General features: G+C 34.5%; 2 protein-coding genes across 4 annotated transcripts in view; one reads left to right on the forward strand and one right to left on the reverse strand.

Annotated features, from left to right (window-relative positions):
* Positions 1–83: 83 nt before the first annotated feature.
* Positions 84–8,969, reverse strand: LOC140045522 (beta-glucuronidase-like). The gene is made up of 12 exons (XM_072090466.1): positions 8,786–8,969; positions 8,167–8,349; positions 7,627–7,802; positions 7,091–7,233; positions 5,623–5,819; positions 4,587–4,727; positions 4,105–4,280; positions 3,705–3,854; positions 3,464–3,554; positions 3,162–3,338; positions 652–787; positions 84–527 (listed from the first exon to the last, which is right to left on the reverse strand). Exons 1-12 carry the CDS (start codon positions 8,915–8,917, stop codon positions 361–363), a joined length of 1,869 nt encoding a protein of 622 aa, XP_071946567.1. The 5' UTR covers positions 8,918–8,969; the 3' UTR covers positions 84–360.
* Positions 8,970–9,126: 157 nt separating this feature from the next.
* LOC140045520 (unconventional myosin-XVIIIa-like) overlaps positions 9,127–16,411 on the forward strand; it is a 69,514-nt gene continuing 62,229 nt past the window's right edge. For 2 of the 3 annotated variants that reach the window (XM_072090460.1, XM_072090462.1), the window contains exons 1-2: positions 9,127–9,206; positions 9,554–10,576. In XM_072090460.1, the coding sequence (XP_071946561.1) occupies positions 9,581–10,576 (996 nt within the window). In that variant the 5' untranslated portion in view covers positions 9,127–9,206; positions 9,554–9,580. Of the gene's footprint in view, positions 9,211–9,553; positions 10,577–16,411 lie in introns of all 3 variants that reach the window. The other variant, XM_072090461.1, reaches the window with a different exon arrangement.

Here is a 16,411-nt window from a genome sequence, read left to right on the forward strand (position 1 = left end):
TTTATTAACAAATAGTACAGTATCTTAATTAAATAACGAACCATTCATAAATTGAATGCTGCATAATTACAACAATTCAATTTACAATTTAAATTAATGTCTGAACATAATTATACAAAACATAATAGGCCTACAAATAACAGATTTATTAATTCATTATTAGAAAAAGACCGACGTGAATACTCTTATTCGATAATCCAAAAAACCTGTTAATACTCGTGTATTCATGTATTATAATGTACATGTATCAATCGAATTTATTTGAATCACGATTGAATACAAGGTTTTTTGTACGCGAGCGTAAAATGGGTGTGACGTTACAAGAAGCGCGATATTTAAATCGTTTGCTACATGTTTTCTTTAGTTAGCATTTTTGCATTTTGATTGACAGTAAGTTTGATCTGCTGACTCGGCAGTCGTTGAGTTGCCAATTTGGTGGTACCGTTGTTTAATGATTTTTGCAACTGATTTGGGTTGCCTCTGCCTGGTCAGTATTCCTTTTGTGTTACCACCAGCCAACTTGGTGCCTGAAAATAAAACATGATTAAAGTAGTAGTACTAACTTCTTAGAAATGTATACTAAGTTTGTGGCTACAGAATTTATATCAGAAATCGACCATTATTTAGTGATACTTTAGAATGAGTACGTACTTTGGTGCGTCATAAAGTCTGCAAAAACCCAGACCATCTCCCCAACCAAGAATTCACGTCTGAGCTCATCAAACACTCTGAAATACTCTTTTAAGAATTCCTCCTGGTACTCTTCACTAAACATTACTGGTGGGTCCTAAACAAAGTATATGTAGGCCTACATATTATTATAAACATCACAGGCACAGAATAAAATCTAAACCCTCCGGCGATATACTCATGAAATGTAATTAATTTATTTGAAACAATACAGATGAGGAAATCTAATGAGAATAATAAAAAGTCGCCCCAAAACCGAGATTCTAACCCGGAACTTCTGTTTAGTTACCACTGTCTGTAGTCTGAGAAACCTGCCATGCCATGTTGAAAATCGGTAAAGGATGCGCCTCGCGGATAAAATCCGGACATTTAAGATGTTGGCCTATATAAAAAAAATCTCGCGTTGACCCTTTCAGTTTTTTCCTAATACCTCTCGCGCCCTACAGGCTTATTCGCACTAGAGTCGTCAACTGTATGATATACATTGTCAGCGTGGCCTGCTTATTTTTACCGTATGAAATCCAGCAATGCAACCAGCACCATATTCTGCTTGGATGACCGGTCGTTGGTACATATCGAACCATTCTCTCAGGTTTGCCTCCGCCTGCTTGTAAATTACGTCCAAATGTCCATCATCGCCGTACCACGAATAATACGTGTTCATACAAATTACATCTCCATATTTGGCCTATTTTTGAAAAAAAAAAAAAGAAGTAAATACAAGATATAATACCTATAAACAAATTAATATTTTAAATTAATGTTTTATTAATGTAAAATGTACGCTTTATTAGTAACATCAAAATTGCTCACTGCTTGGTCAAACCTTGCTTTTAAATCTCCTCCAGTTACCAAGGTGACGGGCCTGGTGCTGTCCAATAATTTCGTGTATTTGATAATATTCCTAATAGAAAATATAATAATTAGTTAAATTAGAAGGTATGAGGTGCAAATAGTGCATTATTTGACTAAATTATTTATATTATAAAATGTACACTATAAACACATTTGTCACCTCTCCGTAATAATAAAATATGTATTTATTAACCCTCACTTCATATAAGGCCCAGCTACCGCCAGTGTTGAGTTGGGCTCATTTGCTACAGACCACATCACAACACTTGGATGGTTCTTGTCTCTGCTTACAAGCTCTTCCATTACAGAAATATGATTATAAAATGAGATGTCGCCAAAGTTTTCAGCTCTATGAAAGAAAAGTTAGAATATCCCTGGATGAGATAATTATTTTGATTGTATTGTTTACTACTGGTTTTTTTCTGAATCTCTTCTTTGGTTCCTTATTTTTTTTTATTGCAAGGGCGTACGCGCAGCTGCTGCGCAACGCAAGTGTCATGATTGGTCTGTAAGTGGGAATTGAACCAGCCAATGGCAAGAGTTCAGCCTGCACACTAGGAGATACTTTTGTATTTGTAGGTTGGAGATGAGTATATTACTTCTTCATTCCGACAGCAGTAGACTCATCAATGACCACGATACCGTGCTCATCACAGAGGTCTAGTATCTCCTCTGCATACGGGTAATGATTGGTACGGAACGAATTGATTCCTAACCATTTCATCAGGTTGATGTCTTTGACCATTATTGGATAATCAAAACCTCTTCCACGAATCTAAAAGTAATAATGAGTACTGTATAGCGTAAAAGATGGATTTACCAGGGCTTAAAGGTTTTTACGCTTCGAATACGTGTACCAAACCTGTTGTAAAATTGTATCATTATTATTGGCTTAGTCTATTTTAATATGTTAACGCACGCTATAAGCCGTTTTCCAAAAGGCGAATTTATTCGTGCGAATCAAACGCGTTTGCTTCACATGCGTTTCGTGAAACAGTACGCGATGTGTAACCAATCAGAGCCCAGCAATGTTCAATTCGCGTGAATAAATTCACCCAATGAAAACAGAGAGTATTATTACGTCAGCATCCTCGTGTTTGCCAATTCCAAGAAAGTAAAACGGTTTATCGTTTATCAAAAACTTTGTTTTATTCAACTTCACTGTTCGAATTCCCACGGGTAGATCGTAAACATCAAAACTCGTCTTGTCTTCAACTCTGACCTTTAATTATGATAATTCAAATAATAATAACATAATAATATAAGTAGACCTACATATTACATACATAATTATAATAACATACATATTGCCATTGTTTGTTGTTTTTTAGATTTTTATTGACGACAAAGCAACAAACAAAAATCAAGGATGTCCTTGAAAAAAATCAGCGTAGAATAATGCGCGTGTCAACAACCTTGGTGATGATCAAATCTGTTTTGTCTTTTTATTTACGAATTATTTGCAATTTATCACAAAATTTGCATGTGATACTGAACGAATTAAAGATTGATAATCCGGCTAATTTCTTTTTTAATGATGATCATATCATAATCATATCATAATAGAGTCGTCAACTGTATGATATACATTGTCAGCGTGGCCTGCTTATTTTTACCGTATGAAATCCAGCAATGCAACCAGCACCATATTCTGCTTGGATGACCGGTCGTTGGTACATATCGAACCATTCTCTCAGGTTTGCCTCCGCCTGCTTGTAAATTACGTCCAAATGTCCATCATCGCCGTACCACGAATAATACGTGTTCATACAAATTACATCTCCATATTTGGCCTATTTTTGAAAAAAAAAAAAAGAAGTAAATACAAGATATAATACCTATAAACAAATTAATATTTTAAATTAATGTTTTATTAATGTAAAATGTACGCTTTATTAGTAACATCAAAATTGCTCACTGCTTGGTCAAACCTTGCTTTTAAATCTCCTCCAGTTACCAAGGTGACGGGCCTGGTGCTGTCCAATAATTTCGTGTATTTGATAATATTCCTAATAGAAAATATAATAATTAGTTAAATTAGAAGGTATGAGGTGCAAATAGTGCATTATTTGACTAAATTATTTATATTATAAAATGTACACTATAAACACATTTGTCACCTCTCCGTAATAATAAAATATGTATTTATTAACCCTCACTTCATATAAGGCCCAGCTACCGCCAGTGTTGAGTTGGGCTCATTTGCTACAGACCACATCACAACACTTGGATGGTTCTTGTCTCTGCTTACAAGCTCTTCCATTACAGAAATATGATTATAAAATGAGATGTCGCCAAAGTTTTCAGCTCTATGAAAGAAAAGTTAGAATATCCCTGGATGAGATAATTATTTTGATTGTATTGTTTACTACTGGTTTTTTTCTGAATCTCTTCTTTGGTTCCTTATTTTTTTTTATTGCAAGGGCGTACGCGCAGCTGCTGCGCAACGCAAGTGTCATGATTGGTCTGTAAGTGGGAATTGAACCAGCCAATGGCAAGAGTTCAGCCTGCACACTAGGAGATACTTTTGTATTTGTAGGTTGGAGATGAGTATATTACTTCTTCATTCCGACAGCAGTAGACTCATCAATGACCACGATACCGTGCTCATCACAGAGGTCTAGTATCTCCTCTGCATACGGGTAATGATTGGTACGGAACGAATTGATTCCTAACCATTTCATCAGGTTGATGTCTTTGACCATTATTGGATAATCAAAACCTCTTCCACGAATCTAAAAGTAATAATGAGTACTGTATAGCGTAAAAGATGGATTTACCAGGGCTTAAAGGTTTTTACGCTTCGAATACGTGTACCAAACCTGTTGTAAAATTGTATCATTATTATTGGCTTAGTCTATTTTAATATGTTAACGCACGCTATAAGCCGTTTTCCAAAAGGCGAATTTATTCGTGCGAATCAAACGCGTTTGCTTCACATGCGTTTCGTGAAACAGTACGCGATGTGTAACCAATCAGAGCCCAGCAATGTTCAATTCGCGTGAATAAATTCACCCAATGAAAACAGAGAGTATTATTACGTCAGCATCCTCGTGTTTGCCAATTCCAAGAAAGTAAAACGGTTTATCGTTTATCAAAAACTTTGTTTTATTCAACTTCACTGTTCGAATTCCCACGGGTAGATCGTAAACATCAAAACTCGTCTTGTCTTCAACTCTGACCTTTAATTATGATAATTCAAATAATAATAACATAATAATATAAGTAGACCTACATATTACATACATAATTATAATAACATACATATTGCCATTGTTTGTTGTTTTTTAGATTTTTATTGACGACAAAGCAACAAACAAAAATCAAGGATGTCCTTGAAAAAAATCAGCGTAGAATAATGCGCGTGTCAACAACCTTGGTGATGATCAAATCTGTTTTGTCTTTTTATTTACGAATTATTTGCAATTTATCACAAAATTTGCATGTGATACTGAACGAATTAAAGATTGATAATCCGGCTAATTTCTTTTTTAATGATGATCATATCAAACATGTTTGAGAAACACTGAGAAAGAAATTATTTAACCAATGTGTGCTATCAACTATGACATATGGTTCAGAGATATGGGCAATAACAAAGGAACTTGAACAGAAACTTACAACTACTTAAAGAGCAATGGAAAGAAAGATGATGAACGTATCGCTTCGAGACAGGGTAAATCATACAATCATCAGAAAAACACAGGTGTTACATATATAATGTGGAGAAAGTAAGACAGTCAAAATGGAGATGCGCTTGGCAAGTGGCAAGATTTCAAGATAATAGATGGACATACAGATTAACAGAATGGCAACCAAGCGTAGGAAAGAGGAAAAGAGGAAGACAGAAAAGAAGGTGGAGAGATGATCTAACAACATACATTGGAACGGCTGCATGGACTAGGACAGCAAGAATTAGACAGAAATGGAAATGTTATGAGGAGGGCTTCATTCAACATATGCATGAACTATGCCTAGATAGATATCAAACATGTTATAGACTTTTTCCGTATTGTATAGTTATTAGTATTATTATAGTTAGCCTTTCATTCAAAAGATAGGGCCTGCTATATTTACCTTAAGAGTATAAAGGTAAGCTGGATGATCACTCATTGTGTACGGCCACCAGAGATTAGCATTTGGAACAAGTAGTTGACCACTAGCCGTCTGACCAATAGCCACTTCGTGTCCGTCTGCATCCAACAACCGTATCTTGTAGCTAACCATGGATGAACAACCTGACCCCTTAACATGAATGACGTAATCGACCACACCTATAAAACATGACATTAGTGATTACGCGCGTGTGCAAAAAATCGTCATAACATTTTTCCGTGGTGGTCACTGACTAGCAAAAATTGAAGATTTTTGCATAGTTAAAGATGTATTGTCCCCCTGAAAAAATAATTCTTAAAACATTTTTTGTTGAATATTCCATTTTAATGTAACACAATAGTTATCTACTTTGACCAAAAATTTGATCTAAAAAAAAAGGATTTACCTGAAAAAATGTAATTTAGAGCAAAAAATTGTCAAATTGACTGCCAGCCAATGGATTTTTTTGCTGAATTTAAACATTTATTAGGTGATCATTTAGAATAAAATGATCACCTATTGTTATTGTATAAAATCTTTATTAGGTGATCATTTAGAATAAAATGATCACCTATTGTTATTGTATAAACACACGAATTAAATTCTAGTTTTTTCATTTTATAAGTGAACAAAATTTTTTTTTTTATTTTTTTTTCTATGGAAGTGATTAACTTCATTAAAATTACAAAATAACATATTAAATGTCTGATTTAATTAATCTTAATTTTTCATGTTTTTGAGGGACAATACATCTTTAAAAGATGATTCATAAAAAAAGGCCAAGAGATAACTTTGACTTGAAGAAACATTTTTTACACCAACGCATGAGCGAAGAGAGAGTCAACAAGGCCAACAACCATAAGTAGCGTGCTCTCAGAAAATAATGAACTTTCAAAAAGTAATTGTCTGTACATCAAAACAGTTCAAAAAGTACAGGAAAGCGATAAAACGCATAGTGATACCGGACCGACAGACAGACCGACAGACCGACCGACATAGTGAACTATTGAGTCGCGTCCACCCACGCGACTAATTGTCTGTACATCAAAACAGTTCAAAAAGTACAGAAAATCGATAAAACGCATAGTGATACCGGACCGACAGACCGACCGACATAGTGAACTGTAGAGTCACGTCCACCCACGCGAATAATTGTCTCTACATCAAAACAGTTCAAAAAGTACAGAAAAGCGATAAAACGCATAGTGATACCGGACCGACAGACAGACCGACAGACCGACAGACCGACCGAGATAGTGAACTATAGAGTCGCGTCCACCCACGCGACTAATTGTCTGTACATCAAAACAGTTCAAAAAGTACAGAAAAGCGATAAAACGCATAATGATACCATACCTCCATGGACAGACAGACCGACAGACCGACCGACATAGTGAACTATAGAGTCGCGTCCACGCAACTAAAAAAGTGAAGTGAATGTATAGCCTACCTGTTGCTTTCGTTACGTTAGTGACAACTGTGATGTCATCGATATATAGGTTAGGTGTCGTGTGCAGTTTAACAGGACGATGTATTCCTGCGTAATTAAAGAAGTCCATGAAATAATTCTGTGCAAAATAGCCTTTAGGATACCTAGAAAAAAAATCGAAAATAAATAAAGATATAAATAATATGAAGAAAGATTTGGGTTATGGACTAATGCTTAAAGCAATTTTTACTTATTTTGATCAGTGATCTTCTTTCACACATTGTCTTCTTCTCCCCCCTTTTTTCTAAAATACATCTGTTCTTTTTTGTTCAATGTGTGGAAAATAAATAAATGAAACAAAAAAAGTATTAATATACTATAATGAGATGGTGAGTCGAGAGACATACGTATAGAGATCAGATCATGTTAGATCATCCTCCTATAATTGTTATCAGAAAAAAAATAAAAACATAACGTGCGCGTTTGCAGAGAGGCCTTGGTACCATGACCAACCAACGACGTAAACTTTTTATTTTGTTTACAAGTTTTCAACTCACTTGTTTGGATTTCTCGGATACTTGATGGTGCCAGGTGGGAGAGTTTCGGGAGTTAGGGTATTGTTGATTGCAACTGTTATTCGATTAACACTACCAAATTGTATTAACCGTGTGACCTCAGCTTGAAATGGAAGATGTCCGCCTTCATGAGAGACAATGTGTTGTCCATTTAACCACTTAAAAGAAGAATCAAAATAAAAACATAGACTAGAGCAGGTTAGACAATATCGCTTCAATGGTAAGACAAATATTTTGGTATACACGAGCTGAAATCTAACAATTAACTTTCAAATAAAAAAAATTAATAATCAATATTATACATTTTGGAAACACGCCGAACGTTTTGCAATTTTTAAAATAGTTTATATCAGCTCACGAAAAAATCCGTAAACGCAGTAGCTGATATAAACTTACGTATTACAAGACAATTGAAAATTATTAATTATGATGATGTAGGCCTACAGTAGTAATAATATTTGATAAGCATAGCAATACTAATAATAAAATGTTTGTTGTTTATTAAGAAAGATGAGCACTTACCGCAGTAGAATGATAATGCGCACTTTCAAATTTAATGAATATTCTTTGTTTTACCATTTTCCAGTGTTTTGGTGGAATAAAGTTCTTCTCATACCAAACGCAACCAACAAAATCTCGCAATTTTCGATCTTGAGTGATGTCATTGAAGCTGGACGGAACTGGCATGTCAATGACCTCACCTGTCTGAATAACGTTGTGTATTCATAATAATATTGTAATTTCGACTAAACAATTTTGTAAACTTTTTTCTAAAAGAAATCAACAAAAGTTGTTTATGGTAGGGCCACTCAGTTGCTTTTAAATACTGAAACCCTTTATTTGTCCATTATCATATAAAATAATAATAGAAATTCTTCTTAAAGATGCCAAATATATATTAGTACGAGAAAAGAACAGATATATATATAAAATATAAACAAAACATTAAAATATAGAATACACACATTATTGCTCAAAACCTGAGACAACAATCAAAACTTAAGTTTAACAAACGACTACAATTTTGCAAGTTAATTAGCCATTACGTACATTATATATATAAAAAAAGAATACTGTATCTTAATTAATTAGGTTACCATTTGAGGTATACTTTAATAAAAGAAAGCGTTTGGGGTATTACCTCTGACAGTGGTCTAATATGCCAACTCTCTTCAAACCCTAATTTGCTTCCATCTGAGTTGTCTGCTCTGAACTTCCATAGCCCGCCAAGTTCTTTAACTTCACGAGATTCCGTTTCTTTGGTGTACAGCATACATAAGGAATTTGAAAAGTAAGTAATGAATAACTGAATTAAAGTTGCTTTATACATTGCGTACTGCTGCTTGTCTGTACTGTTTTTATATCTGAGGAAAATCTTTAAATAACATAATAATCATTCGCTTATAATAAAACCACCTCAAACACATGGAAAAAGTCTCACGCTGTTATAAAAATTGAGGGCGCTAAACAAAACACAAAAACACAGTTTCAATTTAGGCCGGTCTCAATCGTCTGCTGCGCGCGGCTAAATTACCTGCATTAAATGTTAGAATAACAGTGGGGTAGGTAAGAAATTAAACAATTTTAGTCTGCTTATTGTTAATCTTTGATTGTTTATTGTGTCTTCGTTGAAAAGGCCAATTATGTAATAAGCTAGGGCAGGCGAGGGTCTTCGCTTGCTAGAGGGCCAGGTGATGAATATTGTAAGTGAAGACATATCTAGTAGAGCGTATAGTGAGAACGGTTTGGTGGTGGTGGGCGGGCCCTTTTTTACCTGGATTCCGGGTGGTGCCTAGGCTAGCTAGAACAGATTGATTTAAGGGTAAGTTAATTTGGCACAGTTTAGTTTAGGCAATCAGTACAGTGTGTACTACAAGCATAGATTAACAACACAAATGTTTTGTTTCAGTAATTTCTCCACATACTTTTATAAACTATGTTTAAACGGAAGAAGAAAGACAAGAGTGATAAGGAAAAGGTGGAGAAGAAAAGCAGTAAGAAAGACAAAAAACATGAAGAAAAAATGACAGTAGAAGAAATGAGAAGACTGCATGAGGCACAACAACGTTACCAAACACCATCCAAAGATAAAAAAGGTAGTTTTCGTAGAGCGTTTGGCGCTGGTAAAGGTGATTCTAACGATACCGTTTCAAAGTCATCAGCTGAAGGATCCAATCGTAACTCGCTGATTAGTACGCGGTCAACAGACAGTGAAACTAGCCTGAACGCAGAAAAGCAAACTGATGCAGGGGGTCGACAGCTTCCAAATCCTCCAATACCAAAACCAAGGACCAAAAGCATTTTAAAAATGAAGTCTAACTATGGACCAGATGAAATAGAGGGAACCGTGACCAAATTAAATGATAGTGGTTTGTTGGCAGAAAATACAATGTACAACGAACGTTTTTCTGATCTTGAAACTAAAGAGTCTTTACAGACGTCTGCACACAAATCGTCCGCGCCTTCACTCCCTCAATATCAAGACAAGTATGCAGGTTTGGATTTAAGATTGCCTCCAATCATACCGCCAAAACCACCTCGTACTCGAGAAATTATTCTTCAACGACAAGGAAATGGTGGGTTTGGATTTTCCCTGCGGAGATCAAACATTGAGGAAAGGACGATGAATGGTGGTATTGTAAAACGAGTTATTCATTTTGCCGAACCGAGTGCGTCTATTAAAGAAAATATGACTGGTCTTCTTCCGGGGGACCGGCTTATAGAAGTGAATGGATTTAATGTTGAAAACGCACCAAGAGAGGATATCATTCTAAAAATAAGGAGTTCTAGCGATATTGTTACGTTGAAAGTACAGCCAATAGCGGAGCTTGTTGAATTAAGTATTCGTTCCAGCTACGAAGGTAATGACGGTACACCAAAGAAAAGTGGGTCTTTACGTCGGAGTGGTAGTCTTAAATTTGCAAGAGGCAAGGTAAGAAGATCTAATTTTTTTAGCAAACAGTAAAATATTAATTTGTGTTTTAAACGTGGCCTTTGTAGTCACATGATGTACAATATTTAACATTAATTATTAATAAATTAATTTTATTCCAATTAACTATTTATTAAATTTAGTCCATTTGCTAAATTTCTTGAAGTGTGCATTTCAGTAAAAGCTCCCTGGAGATTTATAAAGTTTCAATTTATTGATTGATAAAAGTGCATTCAAAGTTGTGTGACTAAAAAAGTTAATTTTGCATCATGCAATTGTCAAACACATTTTTTTTAGTGCCAACTATACTGTTCCCTGGCCAGCTTTTAAAAAGCTGGTTTTCAGATTTCCAAAGTTCAGGGAACATTTTCATTTAAATACATTAATTATCATTTTATAAATGAGCAAAAGGTAGTCTTATCAATATCAGGAAGGTATAAAAAAAATAACCTCCCTGATCTTATCTAGCATTTGGATATGCTACATTTGGTAAAAATGTTCCATACAATATGTTCAACATAAACAGATGTCAGATGTGTACTGTAATACTAATTAATAGTGATAATAACAAAGAATTATTCTTTGTGTAATGTTACTGTGTCAAGTCTACATCTGTTATTGTCATTATCTCTACAAAATGAAAACTGTGTTTAACAGTATAGTACAACAACAGAATAATTAGATTTAAACAATATTATTGGATATTTCAAGTTCTGTACTCACTGTAGGTCCATTGTACAGTAGTCTATAATAATAGTAAATTCACTGACAATATTTCCTAGATTTATACATTTTGTTTATAAGGAATACAGAAGAACTCCTTTTATGGTAATACCTTCGTACCCAACGAAATGTCTAGTATTAGGGTGTCCTATCAATTGTGGTTGTCTACCATAGTTTTAAAACATACTGTTCCCTTCTTTCGTTTTGAATACTGTAGGAAAGTGTCCCCTGAATAGAAGTGTCCCCTGAACAGGATTGTCCCCTGAACAGGATTGTCCCCTGAACAGGATTGTCCCCTGAACAGGATTGTCCCCTGAACAGGATTGTCCCCTGAACAGGATTGTCCCCTGAACAGGATTGTCCCCTGAACAGGAGTGTCCCAAAAGAGGGGTTTTAACTTTACTGTGTTTTTCCTCTGTCAAATAACTGGTTGACATTACAGATTTATGGTAGTTACAATCAAAGTCCAAAACCTACTAATTTTAGTTTGAAGATTACAGTTCAAACATTCCTGAATTTAATTAGTTTGAGTTGTACACATTTTGTGCAGAATAAACTATACTACAGTTATTGAATTATGAAATACCATCATGTGGGATCAGTCCTCCACAGTAAAATGCCATACCTAAAGCTATCAGGTTAACTCATTGTATTTGCTTTTACTTTAATCTATTTGTTTTGTGCGTCATAATTTGAAAGGCATTGTGTTTGACATGGTGCAACCCCAAAGATGTTATACCCTTTTTTTTACATTTTTTTGACAGTTTTATTTTCTATATTAGGACTGAAGCATAATCATAAAAGTGTATATGGTTTTATGAATGACATTTCACCTGTCAAGTAGGTTTGACTTTCTAATTTTAATTTAGCCAAAGATTGAGTTTCACTTTGATTAGAAAGCTAATATCTTTAAAATAAACAAGGAATTAAAGTAACTGGTTAGAATGGCAGTCACCTGACCAAGGGCTTGATGTCTTTTGTTTCATTTTGTAATTAATGGATTACTGTATGATTACTGTATGGATTACTGTATCATTACAGTACTGTAGATCAGGCATTCTTCTTCTGTAGGCTTACTTTAAATTAATTTTCTTTTAATTATACATAATTGTTTGTACAATGCGAGCAAACTGAAGTGAAGTTGGATTGGAGGGGCACACCATTCCTACTCTTGCCGCTCCTCAGCTCTCCACTTCCTTTGCTTTTGCATCATGTTTTTTTTTGTGTTCTGCTATTTGTCTGCTGGAAGGAATAAAATAAACCCACATTTGCTTGCGCAATAATATCACATTAAAACATAGTTCACTCATGGAGGTATACAATTAATTTTATACTTCTATGGTACACTGATACGGTTACTCTGTAGTACAGTATAGCTCTAAAATATCAGTGGTTATTTTCAAGATTTCCCTTAGGCACCAAATGCGTTAAACAAGTTAGGTAATAATTACATAAGTGTGTTGCTATCCTTAGGTGGGCCTCCCTTAGTTTGTTGTTGTAATTGCCATTCAAATAAAGTCCATGTTTTGTTTGAATTTTTAAGCGTGCTTCAAAAACCAAAAATAGATCTTACTGCGGTTGGAATGAGGAAATAAATGAAGAGGATTTACACTAGATAAATTATACTATAGTTTTGTTTAGATATAATCTATAAATCATTGTAAAGATGCATTAAAAGCCATAGTGCTCTAGTACAGTACCAATAACTGCACACAAGGCTCAATAGAATATCCTATCTCTTATCATTAAAATCATTCCCAAACCAATCAAATAGTTTGAACCAAAATTAATCTAGATTGAGGAAAGAAAGAAAATCTTTTTATGTTATCAATCCATGAGCCTAAAAAATAAATGCATGTGATAGTACATTAGACTGTATACAGTAGTACAGTATTGTACATTACACTTTACAGCTTCCTTGTCTGAATAGAATCGCTGTTGACCGTAAAGATATTTGAGTGAAATTTATTGTATTGTGTGAGTGAATATTTGTAAACTTGAATAGAATATCTGAATTAAAAGTAATGAAATAATTCTGATGTAACAATAAAGTCTAAACAAACTAAAGCAATGCATTAATAGGTTGCGTGTGACATTAACAATTAAAAAGGGTCAAACAATAAAGAAATATAGGGAGATTATTATTATAAACTGTCAGTATGTTTTATTGACGGAACTACCATACTGTACATTGTCATTAGCAAGGGAATCATGAGTATTGGAGACTTTAGTATAAAGGGCTCAATACAAAATATATGACCTATTGTGTACTTACAGGTACATTGCATTAATACTTTAATGCTTTATTTAGAATTTGTAGATAGATTTATGAACCGAAAGTCCCTTCCATGACATCCCCACCCATCCCAACATACTGTATACGGATTTACTGTATGTATAATATTTAAACTGCACAGGACAATGTTTGCCAACTTTTACGGTATCCTCAAATCATCAACAGACCTACTGTATTGTACAGTAGACAGCATTGAGCCTGGGTCATAGATCTCTACAGTTCAGTTGTACGCACATGGCTACCATGGTTTTCATGAGTTTACCAACTGCTGTGTCAGGCAGGGTTTTAAGACTTATTTATACATACTTACTGTGATCACTCAGATAAATTCAATATTCTGCTCCACACACACCCTCATTAACATGTTTAATAATTCAACTGCTGTACTAAGATGAGTTCATGACTCATGATGAATATTAAAACAGCAATTTATTATTATAATACCAACTTCTCTCTGTATGTTGTTTTAACTTGGTTCTCATGAATAATATTAAACACAATAATAAATCAATATCCAATCAGTTTTTTATATTTCTTACTATAAACTAGTGTCTTTACCTTTGCTTTATATTTTGATATAATATTTGCAGTACACTGGCATGTATAATGCTTATGAAAAAAACTTTTGAGTTTTTCAATGTTTCGATCAATTTACTTTTACCCCTTTCACACCAACAGCGAAACTCCGGAGACACTCCGGAGACACCCCGGAGACACCCCGAAGTCACTCCGGAGACACCCCGGAGTTGACGCCCCGCTGTTTGGTGTGAAAGGTAAAATCAAGCAACTCCGGAGTTTAAAACTGCGGGGTTGAACAGCTGAACATTCTCCGGAGAGCGAACTGCGGGGACACCGGTGTTTTGGTGTGAAAGGTACCAACATCAAACTCCGTAGTGTTTCAGGTCAAAAGGTCATCCTCACACGATCACTCATTGCTTTAGTTTTATTTCAAATACTTTAAATATTTGTACAAAATATATAGCGGGTTCAAAAAATAATAAGTAGTATCAATAAAACATTATATTACTTCTGAGACTTTTGAAAGTAATTATTAAATTAAACATACTATTAATTAAAATGATTCTAATGATCGTCGCTATGTATTGTAAACAAACAAAATAGAGGGCGACATTTACAATTTTATTTTATTGTTGCTAGGTTGGTGTGAAAGGGGTATCTCCGGAGTTTCTCGACGTTTTGAATGGTCATAAACCCCGGGGTGTCTCCGGAGACACTCCGGAGTTTTGGTGTGAAAGGGGTATATGATCGTCCTTAGGAGTGAGGTGTACCACAAACTTTATATCAACTTTTGATTTCGACATGCAAACCTTCAAACAAAATTAGCTTTATATTACAGTACTGAAAAGAATTATTACTGTAAATGTTGGTTAAATGTTAGTTAAGTTGGTACAGTACCTGGTATGGAGGTAAAAGGTACAGTCGCTCTAGCCTGTACTTTGTTTTGAAGTACAGTACTCAGTATGTAAAATGTTTTTAGATTATACCAAAAGGGACATAAGCACTCTACTCCCGAATCTTGGATAATCTACAAAAATGGTGGAAGGGTGCAACAAAATTAAGAGTATTGCTATTAACAATGCAATGCATCCATGTTCCCCTCGACCAAAACATTACTACAATCCATGCAAGCAGTTCATTTGACAAAATTAATAACATTAACACTGTTTATGATACAGTTGCAGTAAATATGCTTTCAAATAATCTAATAAAACGTAAAGTGTACAGCTTTATGAAACCTGTAGTTTGTGCAATGCAGATTTACAATTATGATAGCATAACAGCTGTAGAAATCTAGGCTACGATGGTTTGTTATTAATTAAATGCGATGATGCTTATTTTGTAATTTCCTTTTAATCTACCGATAGTATAATAATTGTGTTGGCATGCATTGTCTTTTGTAGGTGTATTAGTGAATTGTTTAGAGGTATTCATGCAGGTTGATATGCAGGATGTCTCCACCTCTAATTATTTGCATGTTTGTCAGTATTTTAATTCATAAAATGCACGGATCTGTTGTTATTCATTGATTGAGGATAGCTTCTTACTTTTATTATTTACCAATATAAGAAACAGAAACTGGCTGTATCAAGTAATTGATCAGCCCTTTTCTGATTAAAACTAATGTTTACATGTTATTGTTAAGTTAACGTATACCATAGAGTGCCTTTAGTCTGTTCTTGGAATCATACTTTCATACCACCACTGTACACCAGTGCTTAGTAGGGATTTCCTTTAATCATTGTACAATTTCCTCTGCTATTCACTATTTTATTTCCGATCAAAGGTACTTAAATAATAATTTACCAGACAACATATGGACAGTGTGTATACTGTATGCATACAGTTGTTTTAAATATTGGCTGAATGAAACTGTACATTGCATATTAATTTATAAAAAACTTTTTGAGGATATAAAAACTCGAATTGAGAACATTTTAGAATAAATACGTTTGCATTTGAATGCAGTGGACATTTTGAAGGACAGTTATTCAATACACAGTGATTCAATTAAGTAATCATTTAAGTAGGGTACTTAACAACTTAAGGAACACTTTAAATTAAATCCAATGTCATTTGAATTTTTAAAGGGAAGAATTGCGTACTCAGGCCTTGTCTTTTAAGGCGAGCGAGTGCGATCACTCACCTAACACACTCCTAAACTGCCCTTGAGGAGTGTGATTCACAACACGCTTAAATTTGATAAACTTCTAATGTATTGAGGAGTGCAATTTGTAGCACACCTACACACCAACATACAAACAGCACACCTACAGCACCCCTACAACACCCCTGAA

Source organism: Antedon mediterranea, chromosome 3 (assembly GCF_964355755.1).
Source record: "Antedon mediterranea chromosome 3, ecAntMedi1.1, whole genome shotgun sequence".
Classification (NCBI taxonomy): domain Eukaryota; kingdom Metazoa; phylum Echinodermata; class Crinoidea; order Comatulida; family Antedonidae; genus Antedon; species Antedon mediterranea.